Raw genomic sequence first — 27850 nt, 5'->3', positions numbered from 1 at the left:
AACATCTAGAAATATGTGAACTATTAGCTGGAATCACTTTCAGAAAGTTTGCCTCTCCATGCGAACAACTTTATATAAAGCAAATAGTGACTACATATTGGTGTTTTGCTGTTGCCAAGTCCATGGGATCTGATGCTTGGCTGTATAGTTTCTTATTTTATATACAGTGTATATATACAAGAGTGCGTATATATACACATATACACACATATATATACATATATAATTATATATGTATACATTCACACACATATAAAATATATGTATGCATTGTTTTTTGCAAATGAAATCAGAAAGCAAGCAAAACACGACTGACCTGACTTACCTGTACTGGGTTCACAGTCAATGAAATCTTCATCATCACTGGAACATTCAGCTGATGAAACGATGTCATCTGTTGTCTGGCATGTGAAGCAAAGGAACAAAAGAAAACAAAAGTAAGATATTTGTAAATCAAGAAGCTATTACAGAGGCAGCTAAATATCCAAGGGAAAAAAAGAGGTTTCACAAATCTAACTTTTAAATTATTTAAGTTGTACCAAGCACTCCATATATGCCCGTGTAAATGTGTCCCCTACTGAGTTGGTCTCCTGTCGGAGTAACAGTGCCTATCCTGTGCTGCTGAATATTTCAGGTGTGCACAGGTGCTGTGCACCTGCTGGGCTGTTTAGGGCAGCAAGGGGATCACACTGGTGCTGTTGAACGAGGTACAGTGGGCTGCAAAGCCTGCTTGGCTGGCAAACTGTCCTCAACAGCCACTGTAGATGTGTCTGCTGGGAGGAGGCTGGGCTCCTCCATAAATACCAGTATCATGTAGGGCCAGCCAGAAGGCACTTCCTGAGAGACTTACATGCTCAGACATGAACAGACTGAACATGCTTTCTGCAAAGGAAATATACAGTATAGACCTAGATAATACACACTGCTCAGCTAGTAGGACTCTTTGCTGTGCCTGATGCACCACCCTGAGGCAGACATAATTCCTGCTCTGTTAATGCACCTCTTGGGCTGGGAATATGGTGTTGACCCAGACAGTAAATATCTGTGCAACTCACTGGTTGCATGATGAGGAACTGTTGCATGTGTCAGGTATGCCCAACATGCAACCTCATCTCCTTGCTTAGCAAGTGAACAGGGATGTGGATGCAACTAGGTTGACCAGATGTAAAGTCTGATTCTGAAAGGGTTAAACCAAAGTGTAACCATTCACAAACATTACAGGTTTCATCACATTCCTTTGCATTTCCAGCTGGGGATATTTTCTTCTTTTTTTTTTTAGTTTTCATTTTTTATATTTTTTCTTTCTGTGTGTGTACTGCTCTAATTAATGAGCAGCATGTACTGCAGCATGTTAGAGAGAGATGTGTACTGGTGTCTCTTCCCAGCAGCATCTCCTGCCTGTAATTGCTGCAATTAGTTGAATTAGTAATGCAGACCATTAGGGAGAGCCTGTGGCAGCCTCTGGACACAGGTTGTAATGTTCCTGTGCACAATACAAAATTACCCCAGCTCAGCAGCATTGGCTCAACTACGGCTTCTGGTGAAACTGTCTCCCTTAACAGCTCTTCCTTGCAGAGAGCTGCCTATTCTGCCAAGCAGTAGGATCAGTGGGATGACTCCTGAAACAAAACAACTGAAATGCTCCTCACCAGGCAGGAAGCATTGCTGAACTCGGGAGCAGGACAGCTGCACTTCAGTACTCTAGGTGAATATTTCTGGGAATCTCACATCTCAACAAGACTTTCAAATCCTTATCCCTGATAAAGACTCTCCAGCTTTAAATAAGGTCTCCTTTACATTTTTATATCTGCTATGGCTGCCTCCAACATGTTCCTTCTTCCCTTTACAAAAGAGTTCTGAGGACTCTGCCCTTTCTTCAGCCTCGTGTGCTCCCAGCACTATGAAATACCTCTGATCCCTGCTAGAAGTTCCTTACCCTCCCCGTCTCTGTATTTGAGATAAGGGGGAAAAAAGAGAACCAAGAAGTCAGTCAGAAAGATCAGATTGAACCTAATGATCCTTCAGTCTAGATTTCAGTGGCTTAGATTGAGCCAAGAAAGAAAAACAGGAGAGGTCAGTTGTGAGTAAAAATTATAAAAATAGAGTATCTGTGAAAAAGCCAGTCATGAAGTATTTTATGAGTTAGTCATATCCAGCATGGACATTTGGCAATGTTTTGTGGAATGCTATCTTGCAGTAGTTTCATTCTTAAATACTTTCATTAAATACTTCTACAATCTTGCTTCCATGGGGAGTCAAGATTAAAAGGAACTGAAGGTAATATGTTCCTGCCTTACATGTCAAGGTAATTTTTTTAAGATCTTCTTTTAGTCATAGAAAGTGAAGAATTCTATTGAAATCTTGCTGACTTCTCTTAAGACAAGCTGTCTTTAAAATTTTGTCTGCTCAGTAAGGGAACAAGAAAGGAGGAATGCACAAAACTGAAATAAAGAAATTTACTTTTTTAAATTCTCCTAGTCCTGTCACATATATTTTAGAAAGTATTATTTATCCCCAGAAACTTTATAACTAATACAGTAATCACATTCTCCAACACTGAAATGCAGCTGTCCCTGGGTAAAAAGATATTAGTTTTTAATTGCACCAATGTAAAGTAATTTAGTACAATTTAGTAAACAAGGCTATACTGCTAGAAATTTTTAAGCAGGGTAAATGTAGTTATAGAAACTGGAGATTCATACTGTAGTTGTCTAAGGGTAAGGATGGCACTGTGAATAAAGAATAAATTAAGGACAGTACTGTGAATAAAGAATTAACTACCTATCACTACTAGAAGACCTTGCTCTGACAGTGCTAAACCCCTGGCAATTGGTTTTGCTTTCCAGGTTAAATTCAGATCATGTGGATTTTGGTCTTAGTTGAACACCTGACAATTCACACTTCTCATAGAAAAACAGTGATGATTTGCTCCAGTAGGAAATAAACATAAAAATGATGACAATGTGTTGTTGTCACTTATCAGCTGCTATACCTATTTGATTACCCACTTACTTGCTCAGATCTAAAGGCTTCATGCAACATTAACATGGAATCACATCCAATTGAACTGACAATGTGATTTAGTATTTGTAAAGAATAAGGAGTTCCTTTATAACTATTTTTCCCTCTTGCTTATTAGGGGCATCATATGAAACCAGGAAGGTAACAAGGCATTTTTTTTTAACTGGACACCTCCTTGCAACAGGACGCTGGTAGATAATAAAAGTTTAGAGCATTTTGGAAGTGATCAGCCAAACTGAGGGTCAAAACATCCTTCCAGACCTATTAATTACCTTATATCTAGTTTGGGAAGTCCCTGCACCACAAACTGAAAAGTCATGAAGCCTGGCCCTTGTTCCTTTCCTGTTCAATTTCCCTTCTCATAAGCAAGTTAAGGTAGTACATGCAACACATTTATGCTGCACTCTGATATGTGTACTAGATTTCCTGCTATAAAATCCTCTTGCAGCTTGTGTTGGTTCTGAACAGAGAAGGGCACAGTAAGCCAGACTCAGACAAAATGCAAATATGTGATGTGCAATACTAATCAACCCTGTCAACTTCAACCTCTATTTGCACTTTTTCATGACTGGTTCCATACATGATTTTATCAATTAATATCCATCTTTCCTCTCCATCTCTATTACTTACTATTTCACCTGATATTCTATTTTTTTTTTTGCTTGGTGATTGCTCTTTATTCCATCCTGTTGATTTTGTGTGCATAAAAATGAGGGTTAGAAAAAGAAAAAAACCTCTGGAAGTGGTGTAAGATTTAAGTCAAGGTCATTAACGAGATCTCTACAAACCACAGAAAAGATAAGTACACTAATCTGTCTTGCCATTTCCTATCTTGTATTTTTAATCTCAGTACTTTCCATCACAATTCATCACTAACTGATTTTCTAGTCCCACCACATATTGGTTTTCCATACACCTTCCGCTCAGATACCAACATCTGAATCATCCCAAAGGAATAAAGCTATATCAGTGACAAAGAACAGCAAATTCCTGACCACAGGAACAGGGTCAACAAAACATCCAGAAGGCCATTACTTCTTGTAACAGGAATTTGTACCTTTCAAGACCCTCCTGGAGCTGGGAATTTTCACTGGATGTTTATTAAACTTGCTGGTTCCACAAGACAGGAGAGGCTACTGAGCAGAGACCCTGGAAATCGATCCACTAAGATAATTTCTTCACTTCAGAAACAGCTCACTGTGAGGCAGTTAGCAAAAACACGACCCCATTTCTGGTCACTTTTCCTCATTTTTGAAATGGTTCTCATTATACTCACCCACTGGCCCCAGGGAAAGTAAGTGGATTAATGCTTTAGTGTCTGCCCAGTGATCTAGGGATAGTAAATGCTAAACATTCTTATGTACAGGCAAAAGGATAGTAATGAAACTTCTCCATATGCTGTGATGGAAATGATGTTTGTGTTTTCATTGGAAAGAACATGAGAGAGAAAATATTTTTCTCTTCCCTATATTAGCTAAATTCTATATTAAAAATAATAAGTCACACTATACTATTTTAAAATATGTATTTCATTTCTAAAGAATCCCAGCTTTGAAATTACTTGGCCTGTATTAAAGGCCATAAAACTAAAGATAGGTATTATAATAACTTTCAATAAAATTTCTCTCTGGCAGGAACCCTTTTTATTCCTTCCTCTGAAAGATTTTTTATGGGATTTATATTATTATTTTTTCTCTCCCTCTCTCTAGTGTTTAATGAAATTGCTTTGGAATAAAACCAGGGTAGGAGAAAGTGCTAAACTCTGAGTCCACCCCAGAGGATTTATGGGCATACTTACCTTCAAATTCTTTCTATTTCACTGAATTGGCTCCCCATTCCTTTCCATGAGTTATTAGTTCTGTAATCACCTCCTCCTAATTATTCACTCTAAGGGCCTCTTCAATCTTGACATGGTGATAGTTCTATAATCTTTGTTCATTACACTGTATGTACTGGTGTGGGATATGTAGTGCAAGGAAATTTGGCATGGTGTGGCAAGACCTGCTCAAGATGACTCCATTCCTGTCCAATGTTTAAATTGCCCAAAGCCCTAATTTATGTATCAGATCCATGACCCTTGCTCCTTTGTTCTACACAAAATGGCAGGTGCTGAATCTTCCTTTTCCCAATTGCAAAGTTTTTTTTGACACCTTGCTGTTTGGGTACACCACTATATAAGAAATATTAAGAATGCTGGATAAAATAACCTCTGTCACAGAACAGCTTTATGAAATTATAAAAAACACACCCAGGAATGATGGAGTTCTCCCTTCTAGAGGGAGAGAAAAGACAAAGACCCATAAATTCAACCCTTAGACAAATTCCCACAGAATTACACATTTGGCAGTTGCTTGACTTGATAAAGTAGGATTCCATTTTCCTGCTTGCTTTTTTCTTGAAATTCTTCTGCACACTATACATGTTACTTCCAATTCAACACCATTATTTGAAAGGCAACACTTAAGGCTTTGTTGTGAAAGAAGTATAAATCTATTTGCCACTGAGGAACCACAATTTACAGTACTTGAACTATGACCATCAAAAAATGCTAGGCACAAATATCTTCCCAAGAGTGGAGAAATACAGTTGTATTAACCTGGGCACTGCATTTGCCTTTCACACCTAAAATATACAGAGATGAAAGTCAACAAAACTTTTCCTAAATACAAGTACTTGACCCCCTCCATTGCTTCTATACTGCTGTATTTTCTATAGATCTCAAATTTATTATGGTCTATGGACTACATATTTTCCTCTATGCCTAACAGCATAGAGTATAAATGCTCCCTTTAGAATAGCTAAAAGTTAGTGATGCTGTCCAGTCTTCTAGAAATCAAGAAGTTTCTTGGCAAAGAATAGGCTCAAGGCATTTGCTGTCATGCCAAAAGAAAATGGCAGATGAAGTGTCTGTCTCATTAGGAGCCATTTCTAGTTTGAATACCTCCACCTTTTGTACTTTGGCAACTGGGCTTTTTAAAGAACTTTTCGTATTCTGTTCACACTATTCAATTAAATGAGAATCCTTCATCTGTCCTTTCTACACTTTACATTTGTTTCTCACTTTTTAATTAATCTTTATTTTCAAAATACCCTGGAGGTCACTACAGCATAGCAGACCTGAGAGACTCAGTCTGGACAAACTCAAACTACTACATACAGATAGCAATAATCTGCATACAAATGGGAAAAATTAGAAATGTTGCAAAAATCATAATGAAGTATTACAAAAGAAGCTGCAGTCTGGGACTGTATAAACTTTTTAGGGGAGTCTTAGGTCTCCTGTCTTTTGCTAAAGTGTATGAATCTTCTCATTACCTGATAGAACAACATGTATTTTCTTATCATGGGACAGACACAGCCACAAATATGTGCAAGCCCTTTGCACCCCCACATACTAATGCTGAGGTTCTGTCTGCCTCTGCAGAGGCAATGCATCAGAGAACATGAAACTAATAATTTTTCCTCATATAGCTAATTTGAGTTAAATAAAACCAAGAGGACCAAATCCTCTGTTTGTTTAAATTGGCATGGATTTCAACCAGACTGCAACAACTTGCAGCAAGAGAGAATGGCTCACTACATTTAGTTTTGGACAATTCAATGCCAAAAGATTAGGAGTAATTTTAGTCAATTCAGAGAAGAGCCACTGAAAAGAGAAAAGAAGTTGACAGATGTATGAATGAGACAGGTTTAGTAAAACTAAACATCAGAACTTGATTTTACAAGGACTTAAGGTATGATAAATTTTTACAGGTGTCACAAAGGACATCAGGAAGAATGATGAACTATTTAGAGGGCTTCAAAAAAGGAAAAAATTAAGAGGAAAAAAAGGTGTTATTTTAACTAAGAAAAATTTCAGTAGTGATCTTTACCAGCTATGGAGAAGTCTCCAAGAAATACCAGAAACCATTAGCACTGAGGTCAAGCAGTAACGAATACCATTAGTGTATATGCTCTAATAGGCAAGAGCTTGCTCCATCTATCTTCAGTCCAATCTAGTCACTCTAAATCAAGTCCATATTTGCATCTTCTCTGTCACTATGTAATATATAAACACATTACACATTTCTCTGTCATTGCAAAGCAGGCAGCAAAGCTATCCAGCACAGCCTTTCAGTTTGCTGTGCTCAGAGCCAGAATCACAGAATATTCTGAGTTGGAAGGGACCCACAAGGATCATCAAAGTCCAACTCCTGGTCCTGCACAGGACAGCCCCAAGGATAACACCATGTGTCCAAGGATAACACCCCATGCCCTTTGTCCAAATGTTTCTTGACCTTCTTCTTCATGCTGTGACCACTTTCCCTGGGGAGCCTTTTCCAGTGCCCAGCCACCCTCTGAGTAAAGAACTGCTTCCTGATAGCCAACCTAAACCTCCCCTGACACAACTTGAGGCCATTCCCTTGGGTCCTGTCACTGGGGCTGGTGGGTATCCAGCAGGCATGTACCCTTCAACAGTAGCCCAGCAGAAGTGCATCTCCTGGCTGCATGTTCCTGGCTGCATATAAAACCTGATTTGCTGTCAAATTATAGCATTAGGTTGGGATAATGAGAGAGCAACCCCTCAACAAAATCAGCCATTTGTCCACTACTATGGCAGATAACAGATTAAGGAACTAGAAAGTTAAGTAAGAGAAAGCAAAAAATAATCTTCCCAACTGTATGTCAATCTAGATTCATGAGCAGTCATGATTAAAAAGAGCTTTGAAAGCTTGAATTATTCCTTTGAAAGCCAAAAGCCTGTCTCACTAAAATCAATAGTTCATTAAGACTGTAAAGTCTGACTCTTCTGGACCAAGTTTGATGCCAAATTTCAGAGACTTTGTTCTGTGCCTGAGCTGTGGAAAGTCAACAGGGAAAAATCATGTTTCTGCCTTTTGTCTCTGTCTGTTGGCAGTGGGAAGGGTGATGATGTTGTGAGGCAGTGTGAGCAGAGAGAGAAAGAGAAGGGAGGGCAAAGAGGGGAGAAAGGAAAGTGGGGAGGATTAATTCATCTGTTGTTCAAGGCACCCTGACAGGGGAAAGAGAAGTATTGAACCACAGCAGCTTAACCCAACTTCAATGTACCTACCCAAAAGCATAAGGAATGTAATTCTTCATGGTGTTCTGCTGATAAGCAAATCCTCCTAAATCCTTTCAATTTATTTCTTGGCCTGAAGAAATTACATACTATTTAGGAGCTAAATAAATAAATAAAATTTCATTTCCATGAATCTAGATTGGCTGTTTATTGATTACATAGGCCCACAGAGCCACTTGCTTTTCTATTTCTTTCCTTTCCTAACAGAACAGACTCTCTTTGACTTGAACTAGGAAAGCATCAACTGGCAAGCCTTTTCCAGACTATTCAATGTAACCTTCAAGATTTGCAAGAGCTTTAAACTGGACTGTAAAATACCATTTATTAGTTTTAATACAAAAGATAGAGTCTTCTCTCACACCAAAGCTGTTTCTCCCCTCTTATCAACCAATTTCTCCTTTCCATGTGAATTTTCCTTCTTCCAAACAAGTACCTTTAAGATGAAAGTTGTGTGTTTATACACTGAAGACAGAGACTCTTGGAAGAACCCCACAGGAGGAATATTGACACTGATTATACTTTTCATAATTTGATGAAGGAGCCTGTGCTCCTTCCCTATTATATTTTTATTTCTTATTGAAAGAAACTGTTACTTGAAACAGTTGTATAGTCCTCTGTTGTATAACCACAATTATGCAGATGGTGCAGGTGAAAACTCCCTAAGAAAGGTACAGAAGGTATTTCCATCATGAACTTAAGTAACTAAAAAGCTAAATGCTAAAAATCAAGCCACTACAACTGATCCCACGACAACTCCCACTCTAAAGTCAGTGAGAGCTGCTGGAAGAACAATTTGCTGAAATTCAAACACTGCTCATGAATGTGACTTTCTGAATATTACATTAATCTACACAATGGTGTTTCCCAATTCTTGTCCAAAAATCTTCAAGTGGAAGACATTTCTTTTAGGAAATGGTCTGAAAATAGATACAGTGTGTTCTGCCCTGTGCCATTATCCCACTGAGAAGAACCAACAATCATCTGAACACAGAGAGCAGCATAAACCTCAACTTCCTGCTCTTTTCAGCATCTGCTTAAAGCAGGACACAGGAAGCAAAAGCTGAATAAAGATTCTTATCAATATGTTGGAAAAAGCCAGACTATTGACAGAATTTAGCATCCTGCTGCTGTGGGCTCTAGTCCCTTAGGTACACATTCTAATATGTTAAATGGCCACAGAAATAATTTTATTAATATGGTGGGCTACAAACTACACTTGCTGAAAAAAAAAATGTTACATACTTCACCAGCAAAAGGGCAGGGCAGATCACTGGGATGCAGTTACTTTTTGAATTGCCCCAGGCCAAATTGCCAAGGACATTGAATCAGAGCCCATGTGTTACTTGATTTTATTTTCCTGATATTGTCATAAATTTGCTATCTGATGTCAGCAAAATTGCCCCCTTTCCTTGTGCTTCTGTTTATATTGCCATAAAATGGAGAGAAAACAGTTTCTCTGCTTGCTTGACGTACAACCATAACTTTAGTAAACATTTTACATTCTCAAAGCAAAGCCTAAGTACAGAAAACTCCTTTACCTTTAGTAAAGGGAAGCCTACGTTTCAGAAAGTTAGAGACTCAAATGATGTGAGATGAATCAGCTGCCCTTTGAAGACTCAGCCTCTAGTAAGAGTAAATGGGTTTTTCTTTGCGTGCTAGCTGGCACTTAATAACTGTGTCAGAAGAATATTTTTCATTTACACTTTGCTCTTTTGCTGGAAATCAATATGTCGTTTGCTGGCATTTTCTCCTGGACATCTTTATTTAGCTTGTCTTTTTTCCTCAGAGGGGAGGGAGTTGTATTTGATTTTGTTCTGTTATTGATTGGATCACTCCGAGCAAGAAATAAATAACTAAGCACAGCACAGTAGCTTTAATGACAATCTCTTAAGCCTCAAAATCTGCACATTGTGTTGCACTCCCCCCTAACACATGATTCAAAAGAAACAAATCTGTAAAGTACAGTTACTGTATAGAAAAGAGGTAGTCACACGTCCAATTTAACTGGCATTTCTACTTATGTGATCACTTAATAAAACCATACAAGTTCTGCTTCTATTAAAGCAGCACTACTTTTCCTGTAGCACCTCTGCTGGGATCTCATAATCTCTTGCAAATGACGTTTAACGAGAAATTAAAGATAAGGGAGATCTCCCAGCAGACATCGTTCTCTGGAGAAAGAGGAGCCCGTTCACACACTAAACACTGCTGGCAGTGCAGCCTGGTCCCTGAGGTAGAGCAGGCCAGCGAGTGCTGGCAGAGGGGCAGTCACTGTGCCCCGGCTGCACCGAGCAGCACCAGCCCCAGTGATCCTGCCAGCATCCAGCGGGAAGGGGTGGGCAAGCCAGCCCCAGGGGCTGCACAGTAATTGCCCATCATATTTTTTTTTTTAACTGAGGAGTTCTTTATCTCCTCCCCTGTGTCTCTCTTAATTTCTCTTACTCATTATTACATTGACCACAAACAGTTGGCAGACACAGCTGTAAAATTCATAAAGGAGAAAATACCCTCGTACGGGTCCAAACTGTGGCACTTAAAATCTAATGTGACAGGGAATGTTATTCATAAAGTAACAATAAACGTAAAGACTCTGAATAAATGTGCCTTAAAACAACTTCTGCAATTATTATAAGTACCTCTGAGTGCAATAAGATAAACAACTATCTTTGAATATTCACATTAATGTGCTAGACTATTCTTGCCAGACAAATATTCCTCTTGCTCTCCAAACATTAACCCACACTTAGAAAATGGCATTTAAATACTGTTACTCACAGGATTCACACATTAGCTCACAAGGGGAAGGCAGTTCCCACACATTTAAATGCAGAATAAACATAAAGTAGAAGAAATAAATGCAGAATAAATCCTGGCCCATTAGGTACCAACCAGCACTTAGAAATGCTCCCTGAATAGCGTTAGAGAGTACAACATTTAACAAAGGAAAATAGCCACTAAATACCTATACGTAAGCACATATGCAACATACATGCTAAAAAGGGCTATGAATGGTTTTAATTTATAAACAATAAGAAGTTTATAAACACAAAAGTGGCTGTGGAAGAAATCATATTTCCCAGGAACATTGACAGCCTCTTAATCACAAGCCCATCCTTCCTCTCTTAATATAGGATGTAAATGATTATCAGCACTAGTACAGAGACATCTGTTTACTCAACAAAAGGCATATATTACCATTAACCTATTAACATACTGACATTATCACAGTCAAATCTAATAAAAATTAAATTAAACAGTTCTAGACAATATTTCACCCAGAAATACAACTGCTAAATAGCTAATGTTTAAAAATTATACTTTTCTATCACTGTCTTTTTTTCCCATTTGAAATATGAGTAAACGAACACCTTTACTGGAGGGACAGGGAACTGACTTCACACCACATGTTAGCAAAAAACATGTAACAAAAGAGTAAACAGAGAAATGAAGTCATTACCACTACCACAAGGGATCATGGGGGAAAACTTAGGAAAGTTAGAGCCAGAAATTGGTCTAATCATAACTTTATCAAGGAAAGAGATCTACTCCCATCAAACATATACCCATCAGCTTAAAAAACATACTTGGTCCATCAAATACTGATGAAACCAGGCAAACTTCAGCCTCATGAGGTGTGGAACATGACAAATGGCTCCTGAGCATTAAATCTGAAGTGAACTTCACTTAAACGGCACATGAAGTGGTCCAAGCTGCAAATGGTTGTTATGCAAGAAAATTTTGCTGTTGGGTAAGGCTGACTCGCATGCTTAGCAAGCCTGACAAACACTTATCACCGCTGGGTTTCTTAGCAGCCCCTGCCTAATCAGAACATTTGCCCTGCGAAGGATAAGAAGGCCATTTTCCTTGCTTATTTATTTAGTTTTCTAGTGAGTTTGATTAACTGTGGTAAAGACAAATCAATCTTTTGTGTTTGTGTAAAATGGAAAAAGGAACTAAGTTAGCTTTAATGGCCCCAGAGATGCTCAGCTGGAAGGCACTTACTGAGCAGAGAGCTAGACAAAGGAATTCAGGCTTTAAACACCATCAAGAATGGGCTGACATCATCTATACTTCTACCTGCTTAAAGAGAAAACAACAAACCCACTCCACACAAAGTGAAGAGGCTTTCTTTTTCTCTGCAATTCTCTATAAAGGCATCAAGTATTACAAAGTTCTTCCTAGAGTCCTTCAGATCTCCATGGTGTAATTTGGGAGATACTAAGAAACAAGTATCCAAAGGAACATCATCAGAAGGACAGAGGATTTGAAGCTCTAAATCCATAAGAATACTTTCACTGTCAGTAAACTTGCTTCTCAACTCAGTTGTGTGGCAATTTTGCATTTTTGACATCAATAACCTCTTGGCAAGGACTGAAAGATAGCATGAAATTCATGCCCACAATGCAATGAAGAAGCCTTTGCATAAAGAATTTGAATGAGACACTTACCAATTCAAAGTAGAACTCTGAGAAATTTTTCCTCTCATATATTCTGATTATAGTGTTGACAACAGTGGAAATCATAAAAGAAATTATGCCATTTGAATGCAATGCCCATTAAAAGGGTTTAGTAATACAAATAAACAACCAGGTCTTCCAGACTATGGAGAGCCAAGTTTTAGCCCATGGAGGATTTAACCTTAGTCTCAGCAAGACATAGAAAAGGACAGCTTGACCAGGATGGAGCCAAAATGTAGCAAGAGACCCCATATTCAAGATATTCCAGACCCTAAATAGACAGACAAAAGTGCATGCTTAGGTTTCTTGATACATCAGCTTCTGCTTTTTCATAAGAATTAAAAAAGCAGAAAGAATCAGAACTTTTGTTCTAAGAAAAAACTCCATCTTCCATTGCTGTAACACCTAAAGCAACAGCTTCGGGATGATGGTATGTTTCTGGTCTCTCCTGGGAGGAAACAAATTCAGCATCCCTTAAAATTCCCTTTTCAATGGTGTCATTATTGTAGCTTCACTTGTACCAGAAACAAGACATAATAGCCACTGAATTTAAAAGGTGGTACCTCTGCATTTTCAGATGTAGGCTCGACTCACATTAAAGAGATTACTGGCATTACAGACATGAGGGCATACCCAAGCTGGTAGAACTCCTCCTTTTAGGTCCAGCAATGCTGACTGAAGAAGGCCTTCTGCCAGCAGAGTTACACCACCCATGAGTGTTTCAAACTCAGCTGACAATAATTGGCATAGTTATGTCCATATCAGGATTTTGACTGGCAACAGCAAGTAAAATCAAAGCACGTGCATTTCTGCACTGTGGGACATGCAGTGAAGTTGCCAGAACTCCAGAGTATGACACTGTATTCCTCTGAAATGCTTGAGGATGGAAAAAGTGTGTTTCTAAGAAATCCTGTAATTGAGTCCAATTACCAGCAGCTGTTACTAAATGTCTCACAGTTATTAGCAGACTTCAGTCAGGAATTTGCAAGTAAAAGACTGCAGTCAGTGAGATTTCTTTTGATTCAGAAATCTTAGATGAGAGGTGTCCATTATTTTCACCAAGTCCGACTGCCCATTTTACACAGCTGTGAAATTACACAGAAGAGCTGAGTGCCAGGATGCCTCTGCCACTGATTTGCAATGACCCTTTACAGGGCTGTTAATATGTCAGCACACCATGGCTTAATTTTTAAGATAGTGAAGACACACATGTATCTCTTGGAAGCAAATGTTTATAAATTGCTCTGACAGTACCTTGAAGACAGTGCTATGTCAAGCATCTGAAGAAAGATTATAGAATTCTGAAATTGTTTGGGTTGGAAAACATTAAAATCACTGAGTCCAACCATTAACCTAACACTGCCAATTCCATCACTAAACCATGTCCATACATGCCACATCTTTTCAATACCTCCAGGAAGGGTGAGTCAACCTCTTCCCTGGGCAGCCTAGCCTGATTACATCCAGTTCTTTCTATTTTGTGAGCAGAAAGACTCACACTGTCAAAATGGAACTCCCATATGGACTGTAACAAACTGTTATGCAGGGCTGAGGTAGGAGGGACATAAGAAACATTCTGCTCTCTTTAATGTTTCAGTAATGAAATAAAATATTGGAGGTGACTGCACAGTTCCTACAAATGGAAGTTCCTGCAGACAGGAATTTCTTGCAAATTCTTCTCATCAGAGGGAAAAGCCTGCAGTGCACATCTATAGAAGTAAATGGCAGCAGAGCTTAACACCAAAGGCAAATGACCCTCAGAAAAAGAACCCTGCCATGGTGCACCACCAGTACTCATCAGACCACAAGCTCTAACACAGCTTTTCCAACAGGTGCAGAGTAAAGCTCTGTAACCTCTCTACCAGGCAGCTTTGAATCTTAGCACCTCATAGGTAGTGGAACAAATTACCTGTCTGGTCCCAGGACATCCCTTTTACCTAAGTCTCCCACTTACTCAGAATGTGCAATTGATCGAAACAAATGCTACAATCTGACACCATGGAGCGCTTGACAGCTGTCAACTCATTAAGTTCTATTCACTGGCTTCCCACCTCCTTGCCAATGTATTACATAAATTGCATTTTAGCTGGCAGCCTTTTCCTTTGCCTGAAACCATTTTGTACTGAGCATATTTAAGTTCATTGTTTTTTTTAAAAATGAATTTATTCTCTTCCCTTTGGTAATTTGCCTTGCCTTGCAACAGTTTGAATGGGCTGCAGGATACTGTTTCATTATCAAGCTGCAACTGGAAATGAATATTTTATAGCAGCTGAACAGAGGTTTGGCTGTAAATGACTATATCCTAATTACACAAAACAAAAGGAAGACAGAAAGAAAAATGAATTTAATTAATGAAATATTGATGCAATTTACAGACAAAGGCCTTCCCATTTAGAAGGGAATTCCTGCACTGTGAATTTTATAAAGAGCTGGAGGTTCACTGCCTCCTTCTTGATTTATCTAGTTATGTGTCTCATATTTAATTTTTGCTTCTTTCAGGCTCTTTAAAATGCCTGAAGATATGTCTGGTATCTGTCCACACTAAGTCAGAGATGTAAGAGCTTCAAATGCAAATATATACTTATAGTGACTGTTATAAGAACATGTAAAAGCAGAGCAGAAGTGCAGTCATGCTAGCTCAAACTCCACTGAAGTCCTGACTCCTGCCGCTGGCATTAGACATTTATGATTGCTGATAGATAAAGGATAAACACAAGAGAAACCTGCAGAAGTACTTTTCTCTCACATATGCTAGTTGGAGTGGCAAGCATCAGTTAGGAAGTGGTTATACCTGCAACTCTGTGCTGTATAGATTTTGTATTTCATGGTTCTTAATGGGCTTTTTGACCACATGCTGACATATTAGCTTTTAAAATCTATTTATATTTTTTTTCTATAATATCATATGGCAGTCAGTTCCACATTTTGTAAAAAAGCAGTTCCTCCAGTTTGATCTCTGCCTGCTTCTCCCTTATTCCACTCCTCAACCTTTGTTTCATGAGAAACTGTGAGCAGTCATTGCCTAGTCACAATTTCTCAGATACATTTTGATTTTAAAGACCTCTGTTATCACCACTTGGTTACCAATCTTTCATCATGAAGAATGTCAGCCCATTTAACCTCTCCTCATGTGGAAACCGTTGCATATCCTGCAGCTTTTTATTCATCATAGATCAGTTTTTGAGAGCTGATAGCCAAGTGAGTGCAATGCACAAGGCAAGGCACAACACAGCTTTACACAGTGGCACAATAATAGTTTAGATTTTTTTTTCTCTAAATATTTCTAAATTTTCGTTTGCCATCTCGAATGCAAATTCATGTCCAAAAGTAACCAAATCAGGTCATTTGTTAGCATACAAACTAATTTTTAATGTTCTATGTGGTTGAGATATATAAATCAGTGCCAAATAATGCATATTTTTTTCTGTTCTGGCCTCAGTTTCTGAAATTTTTGAATTAAAGCCCCTATATCTGAAGTGACTTATTGATTCCTGAAATGCTTCAGAATGACATCTGTTGAACTGTATATGGAGTGTGATCTACAAAGAAATAATAAAGCTTTGAAAAGGATGCTGCATTTTTCAATCATTCCAAGTCCAACAAGCTGACACCTTTCTGAGGTCACAGAAGGCATCTGAGAAGGCTCCAGGGATGCCTGACAGGTTCACTGAGTCAGGAGGCAGAAGGAGAGCATTGTGATGCATAATCATTTAAAATGATTGGACTGGAGCAAGCCACACAGATCAGTAACAGGCAGAAGACTCAGTATCACAAACAGAAATGTGGAATGTATTATACATTCCAGAAGTGAGGACCCACTGTAGAATCTCCTCCAACTTGTTTCCTTATCTCTTTTTGATGGTAAATGGTCTTTATTATCATGCATGTTGTAAAGTGAATTAGGCTTAAATATAATGTCAAAATGCTGCCTGAATAAAATGAGAAGATGAGAATAGACCTGGGCTTTAGAGAAAATCACACACAGCTGTACTTTGTAGCCCAAAAAACAGTTAAAAATAGAAAAACTATGGCATATGTTTGCCCAAAATACCCTTTATCTTCAAAACATCTGTATCATTTTGGATGAGCATGACTTTTCACCCTGGTGTGGACTCTATTGTCCACTGAGGATCAGTAATGAAATACTTTTAAGGAAACTGCTCTGGTTTAAAGTTAGTAAGGTCAAAGAGAATGCAGACTAATATATCCTATAACTATGGAACCAAGCAACCACAGAATCTGGCTCTATGTGAAATGCAGTCTTTCAGAAATGTGGAGGAGAAGCTATTGACCCTTGCCAGGCCAATCAACCAGATACCAGTAGGCAAATCTTGGCAAAAGCAAGAGAAATCATTGACCTGAAAGTGTATAATCTAGAATTTTCTCCAGGCATAGTTTCTTTAAATCCTGTGTAGGATGTGAAGATAAAAGACATAAATGAAAACACAACTCCTATACAATTCCATACCTAGCCATTGATTTAAGTAAATATAATTTCTCATCCACTTCAGCAAAAAGAGAAAAATATATCAGGAGTGAAGGAATGAAATAAATGGATATTTGACAAGTTTGGAAGGGAGACAGATACCTTTCACAGACTTCAGTTACATCTCTCCCTGTGCTATGATTCGTTTTCTAGACTTTAGTCTCCATTTCCCACGCACTGTTTCCACCTTCAGCCCAAAGCTGTCAAGGTCTTTCTGCTCCTACTGTGCCTCTCCCTCCCCTGCATTATTACTGAAGCTCAGCAGCTTTGGTCTTCTACTTTCAACATTACTCCTCTTTTACTCTGCTACCCCTTCTTCTTTCAGACTCTGAGGAAAACTGAGCGTCTCTTTAATACCAACAGAGATACTGATTGTAACTCAAACACAGGCTTTTAAATTTGCAGGGGAAAGATTTCTTTAAATTACGTGTTATCAGAAGGCATAAAACTTATATGTGAAGATACAACAGCTATTACCTGACTTTTAACAATAATGATATTATCCACAGCCTCAAATCAGATCAAGATACTGCAGTATAAACAGGATAAAAGAGACCTTGTTGCAAATACTGCTGCTTAGGTGAAGAAGCAATATATTTAGTACAGCTGACAGGGAAATAACAGCTCAGTTTTACGGTGAGTTATGATTTTAGAAGATTAGCTTTTGTTCTATGCTTGAACAACCCAAAACACCTTTTAAAAACAAACTCAAAACCAGAATGTTATCAAAGAATTGGTTTTTGGATGATAATGCTTTTTTACTTGCACCTCAATTTCAGACATACCATTCAGTGTGTGCACAACAGCAAAGCATCCACTGGACGACACCTTGGAGGGTGCAGCCCCCACAAAAGGATCCAGGCTTGACATCCATGCTTCTGAATAGCTAAAAGCAGGGAAATTTCTCACTGCATCAGGAGTGTAGGAACAAGAACCTGCAACATCTCCTTCCCGCAGCAGTGGCCCAATTGCAGCCTGCTGGGGGGAGAGAGCCTCTCCCCTCCTCGCATGGCAGAACAGAGAGCACGGCAGAAGACAGCCTTAGAAAACACCACTTATAGCCAAGATTAATGAAAGTGCAGAGGAAGTATGGGCAGAAAAAGACTGTTTGGCTAAACATGGATTCCTTAATCTGGTTAGCCTGGGAGATTTCCAAAGAGGCTAAAGAAGATTTTATTTAGGAATGCAGTTAGTGCATCTGTAACATTAACTGAGATTATACCTTAATAGTCTACAAAATAACATTAGCAAAGATTATACTTATGCATGTAGGGCCTTCTGACAAGAACAACTTCAGAAAAAAAAAAGGAAGAAAAGAGAGAACAAAAATGTAATTGCCTGCCTATCAGCTCCACTATCATAATTACTTTCAAACTCTTGACATGGGTTGAATCAGATGAACACCAAATCAATTTTTGCACCCAGCAATCATTGCATTCTTAGCTCATAAATTAAAATGTCACTGGTAGACTGAGTACAAAATAATGCCTGTTTCAGTATTTTAGCCTGCAGAGAGAGCAACATCTTTCTCCTTGTTTGTAAATGTAGCTTGTGTATCCTTAATCACGGTACAGAACACTACACTCATCAAATTCAAACCAAAGCTTGCACCGCTGGATCCCACACAGGAAAACAAGAAATGATATGCTACCTACAGAGTGGGGTAGTTTATCCCCCTGGGCATCCAGAGCCCCATTCCAGATCTGGGGAGATGGTGACATGAGTTTTTGTCTTGCCTGCGCACAGTAGCAGCATTGCAGCACTGGGGATTTGCTGGCTGCGCACTGGTTTGGGGGAGGAAGTACCTTAGTCCTGCACTGCACTGTCCTCCCTTCATCCTTTTCTGACCTGCAGTGAACCTCATCAGGCTGAAGTGAGTAGAGGGCTCCTCAATACAAAGAAAATTCTCAAAAAAGGTCCAGATTTTAAGGCCAGAAACTATTAATTGTTGTGATTTCTTTAAGGAATAAAGTGATCAGGTTAAATTTATGAGTCAGCAGCATCTGTTGAAACCTGACCCATAATAACAAAGTATTTAATTTCATATTACCTTTTGTGTCTCATTTCTGTGTCTGAGTAGACGTAACTTAATGGGCTGTTCTGTGCCCAGTACCTTGCCTATCACCTCTCCCTCTCTATTTTTAACCACAAACTCTGCAGCTGAGGATCACAGAACCAGGCCACTGAGTTTACTTTTCATGTTAACTAGAGTTACCAAGATATCCCTTTGTTCTCCCCTTTTTAGGGGCTTTTGCACTTTACATAACAGTTAACTGTATTTTTAACTGAAAGCACATTGCTTAATCTTTACCTAATGATTGAGATATTTTTTTTCTCTCATGTAATGAGAAAAAGCCCCAAATAACCTGTTTTTACTATGAACTATCTCTAACATCATACCTACTTTCCAAAAGATAAAACTTCAAGCACCTTACTCTCTCACCCACCCAGCAGAAAAGGCGATATGAAGATAAACACAGGTTTAATTCCCAATTGCTCCAAAATTCTCCTCCAAAGCTTCACCTCCAAATACCAATGAACAAGACATCCAGCTGCACTAGCAAATCCAACTGATAATTTTAAATGCATTTCTGAAACAGCCAATGCCAGTATTCAGAATTTTGCCTCAAGGGATATATTTGAAGAGTTGAGGATTTTCTTCTGCTCTTTCTAGCCTTCAGAAGCTGAGCTATAAACTCATCTACACCTGTACTGTAAAGTACTTCCTTATTTAGTAAAAATAGGATTGCCTATCAGTTCAACCCAACCAGCAGCCAGTACATAGTGGAGTACTGCATTTAGGGAAAGCCTCCTCTATTTCTTACAGTTGATTATTTCTCTGGTTCAGAAAGAGAAGTTTCACTTTAAGTGGAACGGTTGACTCTTTACCTGATCAGTGGGGTAACTTGACCTCACAGGATGTGATTAGCCAAATGATCACAAGGTCTGGTATGTTTTTCAGTAGGTTGCCTGCTACTGTCTGCCATGGGGAGCTCTGCACCTTTGTGCAAAAGCTTTCTGCTCAGCTGTGCCACCTAAAAGCTGACAACTGATCACACTGGAGCTCAGCAGAGATATGGTCTCATACCTCTATGATATTGTCATTAGTACAGTACCAAAATGACAGTAGGTGCAGACTCATCACATACACAAATCACAAGAAAACAAGAAGAAACGTACAGGAGCCAGTACTAAGCTACTTCTGTTCTACATCAAATAAAGCCATAATAAACTTACTCTTCTGGACCTCTACCTCCAGATGACTGCCATTTTGGATAGGAACCCATTTCTAACTTCCAGCTGTATCTTATTCACAATTGGGTAGCAGCCATTTTGGGCCATGCAACCCTTTTGTTTAAAGAAATAGTTTCCCAGTCTCCTCTTTGTAAACACAACACACTTTCCGAGAGCAAGCATCTCTCTTTTATTCTTTCAGTATGCAAGCGAAAGAAGTGAAATTGTGAAATATTTCTTCTACTGAGACTGACTCCCAATTCACAATTTGTCCCTCAAAACCTTCTGTGTACCAGTGCCAAATCCTTCCAGTCATTCTGGCAGATATGCTCTGAAACAGCACTGAGCAAACTTGATTTTTAAAAATAAAATACTTTAAAGAACAATTCTGCTGTACAAAATAGTGGCACATTTGTGTGAAGATGTTTACAAGTTCTTTACTTTCACAAGTAAAGGAATACAGATAATTACGTTCTGTCAGATAGAAAATCAGGTTAGCTATGAGACCACGAAAAGATCTGACACCAGTTCTCAAGGGAGGGATTTCTAGTGGCTTAAATGCAATGATGTTTAAGGATCAGCCCAACATACTATTGAACAAATTCAATTCAGACCATCTACAAAATGGCTAGAAACAAAAACGTGTGCCTTGCTTGAGCACAGGAGGAAGTAAAGAGATCAAGCTGAGAAAAAAGGGCAGTTACTTTTCAAATTGTCATCTTTTATCTCTGAAGAAACACAAAAACTGAAACTGATAACTGTCTTGATATGTTATCAGTTATAATATCTACATTATGGAGATGTATTACAGAGTAAGTCCTTAGAAATTCCAAACTAAGAAATCAAATATAATGAATAAGTGAGAAAGCCCCACATTCCATTTCAATTCTGCTCTCCTTATCTGCCATGCTAATATTTAGAAAGTAATTATTACTCTTGATGATTAAATTTTTTTTCTCCTCTTGAAATGACTGATTTTTCTTTTGAAGTCTGCATCACCCTGAAGGGAAAATACATTTCTCAGCAGATTTTTTTTCCTATTTGCCTAACAAGGAAAGGGGATTAGAAAAATTAGAATAAAATGACAATAAAAATTAAAAAGAGGGAAGGGAAAGAATGAGCAAGGAAAGACAGGATTTTTATTTTTAATGAAGATTGTCTTTGGGAATTCACAAAGAGAAAGAAGTGAAAAATTATGAGTTCATCACATAGGGTAAGACACCTCATGCTGCAATCTGGAGTTCCAATAATGAGGTGAATGGACACTGCTGAGAGCTCATTGCTGGGGAGAGGTTAAAATGAGTTCTGCATCACCAGGCCAGGAATTTTCATCCTACCACATTACACATAAATTTTTTTGCTGCATTATGCAGCTGGGTTAGTTCTCTAAAGTGAGCACAAATGCATCTTATCCCAGAGTCTGAGTGTCATAACCAAGTTAATCTGGGCTGGAGGGAAAGGAATTCACACAATAATGAAGAAGGGAGGTGAGGGAACCTAGATAGTTGGATACTTTATCAATATAAAGACGTTAAACTATGGAAGTTTAACTACAGACTCATGTATCCCCTATAATAAAAGGCAAAGTAAATAAAAACTTAATATACTATAGGATATACCAAAAGCAAAATATAGACAAATGTCATTTCTCATTCTGTAAACTTCTCTCATTGAAATGATCTAATGAGACATCGGGGTTTTTGGATGTATGATATACTGAAACCATGAGTGAAACTCCCTAAGAATCAAAGCCCACACATAGGAATGCAACTCATCCCCTCCTGAGTTTCAACCTGTGAAATCAGTGTATGCCATGCATATTAGCTTGGCCAACCTTAGATAGAATATTACCACATAATTTGTGAGCATGGCTCTACACTGCTGCAATGTGAACATGCTGGTGCAAAGTTAATGGTTGGACTCGATGACCTGAGAGGTCTTTTTCAACATCAATAATTCTCTGATTCTCTGATTACTGCACTCTGCTCTTGCAGAATGGCAAGCATAAGATGTGCATTATCATAGATGAAAGACACTTTCTCGATAGCCCCTACATGAGGCTGAAAATGTTGAAACTAATACTTCAAAGCACTCTTTGGTAAGAGTACTCAAAATACCACATGACAAAGAAATTTCCTTTTTTTTTTGAACAAACCCTCAAACCCCAAACTCATATGTGGTTGTTTCCAAGAGAAAAAAAAAAAGGAGGAAAAGAAAAAGGCAAGGTATGAGGTCTTAGAAGATGACATACTGACCATGATTTCCAGCTAAACTCTCAGATATCTGCTGAAGCAGCTACTCAAGCCAAACTATAATTCACAGAAACAATTTGGAGAAGAGCCAGCTCTGGATGAAGTGATTGGCTTATTTTGGAATATGAAGTGTTTTCTCTTGACTGCAAGCCATGTTGACTGTCCTTGGGGAGATGCTAAGAAGAAACTTTGATCAGCCATGAGACAAAGCATCAGTATTGGGTTGTGTAATGGATGGCCATTCTATGCCTTTGTATCTGCAAAGTAGCTAGGTAATATCTGCAATAAAATAGATGTCTTCAGTTGCTCAAGAGGCTAAACATACATTTCCTGGCATTGTTAGCGCTTGGTAAATCATTAGCAAGTTTTGTCATTGTCATCTTCTTTATTTTAAATACACTGCTTTTGAAGTTAATAAAATGACTTGTTTCTCCCTTGTGCTGGACCATTTGCATAATTATAAAGAGGGTTCATGAAAGAGAGTCAATGAGATAATTCCCACATGCAAATTAAAGATCTTTCAATTAACATGGCAGGACGTGTCTGAAAACCATGCTAATGCAGTAGAAGATATCCCTGGTGGTACTTCAGTAATCTGCCTGTATGGTAAGGCACCTCTTTGTCTCACTTTGCTTTGTCACTGGTGGCCTTTGGGCAACAGGGTGGTGGAACAGAGCAAAAAATGAAGCTTTTTGGGAAGGATCATTACTTCAATGTTACCGGTGGTGTGGGAGAGCAGTACCTTAATCTTTTTTCAGACAAAAATCAAGTTGATTGATTAAATAACCATGTTTCTTCATATCAGGGTAAAATATTAAGAAGAGTCTGATTTCTAGAAAGCTTTTTCATTCATAGATCAATTTGCTTCTAGTTCCCCTCCTGAAAGGTGACTTCCCTCTCTTGTCTTCAGTAATAATATATGCACTACTTTCATAAGGCTTCCCTAGTTTCTCTGCTTACAATTAATGGCCTCTCAGAACAACTACTGAAAAGCAGATATGAGTAGAAAAGGACACTGGGTACTTGCTAACACTTAGCTTATACCTGATAAAAAGCAATAAAATAACACCTTTAGAGTTCATATATATAAGTTGGTAGTCAACTTCAAAATCAGAATTTAATATTTCCATGAGTATAAACATGCTAGATGATCCTTTATGGAAGTATTACATCTTTCCCTCAAGCTTGGGAAACATTAAAGACAAGATACCAGAAGACAGATGCTTGCTTGCTACTCTGGCACCCTGCTAGTTTTCTAATCACTGAATAAATTTTCAAAAGCAGCTCTTACCCAGGATAAGTGATATCTCGGTGTCTTCCAGCAAAACAAACAGAACTGTATTATTTTAGGTGCTAGTTGCTCCTGAATTGGGACCTGAATTAGGAGTCTGAATGTCGGGAAAATCAAGAGTCCCTATGTGAGCGTGTCAGAACTCTTCCATGAAGGTATCTGCTTTACTGTCATCATGCTGAAATCCTCCCCAGGAATCTGAAATACCCCTAAAAACTGCTTCTCAGGGAAAAACTTACTGATTGCCTTAAAAAAACCCAACCCACCATGCAAAACCCCAAAACCTGTGGTTTGCTCTAGGTAGGAATAATTCAGTAGAATACATATTTATGTGGATGATGAAGGCAAGTAATAGCAATGACTGTCACAAACTCAGAACTATGTTACAGAAAGCAAGAAAGTTATCTTTGCTGAATGCACTCAAATTGTGTTTGTTTGTTTTTGTTTGCTTTTTTTTCAAAACCACAGACATTCTCTAATTAAAGGAATATGACTTTCACAAACAGGAACAATCTCCTACCAACTAAACACGAGGATGAACTGGTAGTGGCCCTGGTATTAGTATCTCTCTGTCAGTTTTAATAATTTCATCACCAGCCCACAGGTCATCCTTGTAGGTATTCTGCTTCCTGGTACTGATGTATCATGGAGCACAACCTAATTTAATGGAATAAATACAAAAAACTGGGAACCATGAACCCTTATTGTAAGGCCAACTGCTTTCTCCCTGGCTTCTGCACCATACTGGTGGAGCAGACCTAATCCCTCTCATCTCCCTTTAGGGGCAAATCAGTTTCCCATTCAGGTCTTAGTGTTCAAAACTCACAAGGAGAATAGTGTTGTGAATGAGTCCAGCTGAGATACAAGCCTTGGAGAGCAGCAAAGTTTGCAAGGAAGCAACTGTAGCTCCCACTTATGTTATTGTGCATACAACATCCAAATCATTGGAGTTTCCATCTATCTACCAACATTTAAGAATAAAAAAATGATAATTACAAAAAGCTGCTGTATTTGCATTCCTGTCCCTCTGGATTTGACCAGTTTATACAGCGGTTCAAACAGATCAACAGTTTTAAATGCTATTTTTGTGGTAGCAAATAAAAATCAGGAGTTAATTCTCAGCAGGCAATTAGTTTTATAATAATTATTAATACTAGTTGTTTTATTATGTAGCACTAACAAAGTAAACTCGAGCTTTTCCAGCACATTTTAGCTTTAACAAAGCAATTACTTGAGTCAAAATCATGTATTAAATTGAGCAACTTCAAGCAAGAATTGTATTTCTGTCTTCAAGTCTTTGTTTTTCAAATAGTAAGGCATAATAACTTCTTGAAGAATTAGTAATCAATGTGTCACTCCTCTAAGTAATTATTTTACTTGAAACAAGTAATAAGACTGTTCCCATTTGAGGGCACATGTAATTGCAGTGTATTGTTAATTCTGCAGTCTTTTGTACAGAATGAATACTCAACTTTAATAATCATAGGAAACTATCAAACTATCTCTAGTGTACATTCTCTAGAAAAAAAGGAATGAAAAAAGTTAGGACTCTGAGTACCTTTTTAAGTTTCAAACTTCAGAGAAAAACACAATTTACTGAAATCTACTCTGTGTGTGGTATTTGTGTGCATACTCAGCATGTCCCAAGGTTTTGTTTGTTTGCTTGCTTTTTTGAAAGAAAACTATAGGCCTAGTAGAACTTAGAATCAAATGGGCTTGTTTCTTTATGCTTGTCTCTTCAATTACATTTTCTGTCATACAAGGAGCAGAGCACAAGGCTCTTCTCTGCCTCAGCTTCACTGCCTTTAAAGTGATGAAAAATAAAACATCTGCAGTGAACATTATTGTCATGAGTGATTGTTTGCTAAGCACTTTAAGATCAGTAATACATGTTCTTAGCATTACTTGTTTTTAAAAGATAAATTTAAATATGATAGAACTTTTCAGCTTAGTATATATCTTAGGACACATTAGAACTTGAAGTTGCATTTTTGGAATGAATTTTCATGTGAAATGAAACAGATATTTTACAGTCTACATAAACACTATACTTGAGTAAGAAATGACTTCCATCCACAGAAGGTGTTCAAGAGCTGAAGGATATGGCCCTAAGTATGATATGATGAGACCTACTTTGAAAAGGCTCTTGATGGAGCTCCTTGTTAATTAGAGCCTTCCTGGACTGTCCTCACTATCTGTATTTCCCAAGTGTGAACCTCGTATGAGCACATAAATAGACAGGACAACAGTGAAGCCCTCAGTCTGAACAGCACTTGGCAGCACACAGGATGGAGCCAAGGCTGTGCTTTGAGCTAGCTCTGGTCCCAAAGGTGATTATATATATTACCTCACAATTGTGCCTCTGCAAAGCCTTTCCTCACAGCTGGACTTCATTTGTGGGCATTGTCCTGTGTTAAAGCATGCAGATGGCTTTTCTACTGCAGAGAGCTCAGGGAATGCACAAAACTGTCCACACCTGGCTGTGCAGTGCTGCCTGTAATGTCTCCTGCCACTACAGAAAAGCACCATTTATCCCAGACTCCAAAAGTACAGGTGCCACTGCTGTGTCTCTGTCATTGCCTCCCACAGCCTGTGCTTTCAGCACCGTGCTGGGGCTTGAATTAATTGCTGCCAGAGAGAGAACAGCAGCTTGTCAGCCATCAGAAAAGCCCATGACCACTCATCATACACCACTGACACAGGACCAAGATGAAGCTGGATGTCCAAGCTGGATGTTTATGTTATTGCTCTTATTCTGCCCGTTTGTTTGTGGTTTAATGCCTATGTGGTTAATTTGAGGGCGATAAATAGCTTTTTGAGAAAACTCATTTGTACACAGCTGCAATTAATCAGAGTGCAGAGAGGAGTGCACCAGAGCTGAACGCCCTGCTGAAACACATGGCTGTGCTGCTGCCACACACTCCTGCATTCCTGTGAAGGTTAAGCCAAATTGCAGAGCCCTGGGAATTTGAGCTTGCACACATGCTGGCTCTACCCCCACATCAGGTCTGTTAGGGAAAAGCTTGAATGATTTCCACCTGGAAGCCTCCTGGGGCTTGCAGCCATTAGTTGAGAAGTTTAATAACCACTGGCAGGGGGGAAAAAAACCCACCAGAAACAAGCAATTCGCTGAACTTTTCCAACTGCACAGCTGAAATTTAGTATCTAGTCCCGTTCCTGACTGTTTTCTTTATATTGCCTGATCCTCAAAACTTTCATGGTATGAGAGCAAAACAATAGCAGCCAGATGGCAGCTCTAGCTTACAACACAGCAACCTGATAAAAATCCAGTAGTTTTAGTTGTTTCTACTGGATTCCATCTGAATGCAGTAAGAAGTTAATATTCCCAAGGACAGAGAAGCCGAGGTACACAGAGCAAGGTGTAATGTTGTAAAGCTTCTGGAGTGCAGAGTGGGTTCCTGCAAACCTTGAGGACTGATCTGCAGTTGTACTGAAGGATGTGCTGAATCAAGTGAAAATTGTGAGTGCTGGTGTCAAACAGAATTTTTCTGAAATGAGACAAAAATTCTACTTGGTGGCACCCATCATGCTTAGGGCATGCAATGGCTTGTAAGATGGTTATTAGAATTCACCATTTGCCTAAAGTGTATCCAAGAGTTACCAGGAAGAGGTTCAGCACTCACTACAAAAATCTTGTCATTAAAAAAAACCCAAAAAACAGATGAAAACCAGAAACATTATGTTTGAAACCTGAACCTCTTTCTAATACATAGATGCTCTACATAATCACTAGAAGATGACTAATATCCTTTAAGTATTACTGCTCAATGAGTCTTAAATGCAGAAGAACAGTGATTGTGCAAATGCCACAGCTATTACGAGTGATTCTTCAAAGGTCAGAGTAAAAGGTCCTCCCACATGTGCCATTATATCATGGAAGATAGTCTCAAAAGAGACTAGTATGAGATATCCCAAAAACAGGAGATCATGTAATCTCTGCTTTAATGTTGTTGATTTCAAAAGTGCTAGAATCAATTTTCATGACTGATTGAGAAACAAAAGGCAACA

At 38.6% G+C, this 27850-nt stretch overlaps 1 protein-coding gene across 8 annotated transcripts in view; it reads right to left on the bottom strand.

Annotated features, from left to right (window-relative positions):
* NRXN3 (neurexin 3) overlaps positions 1-27850 on the bottom strand; it is a 968325-nt gene that overhangs the window by 37706 nt on the left and 902769 nt on the right. For 6 of the 8 annotated variants that reach the window (XM_066552373.1, XM_066552370.1, XM_066552374.1 and 3 more), the window contains one exon: positions 326-401. In XM_066552373.1, coding sequence (XP_066408470.1) covers positions 326-401 — 76 coding nt within the window. Of the gene's footprint in view, positions 1-316; positions 402-27850 lie in introns of all 8 variants that reach the window. The other 2 variants (XM_066552369.1, XM_066552375.1) reach the window with 1 other exon arrangement.

The sequence above is a fragment of the Molothrus aeneus genome, chromosome 6, assembly GCF_037042795.1.
Source record: "Molothrus aeneus isolate 106 chromosome 6, BPBGC_Maene_1.0, whole genome shotgun sequence".
NCBI classification, from domain to species: domain Eukaryota; kingdom Metazoa; phylum Chordata; class Aves; order Passeriformes; family Icteridae; genus Molothrus; species Molothrus aeneus.
The sequence above is the reverse complement of the archived record's forward strand: the minus strand, read 5'-3'. Positions and strand labels throughout refer to the sequence as shown.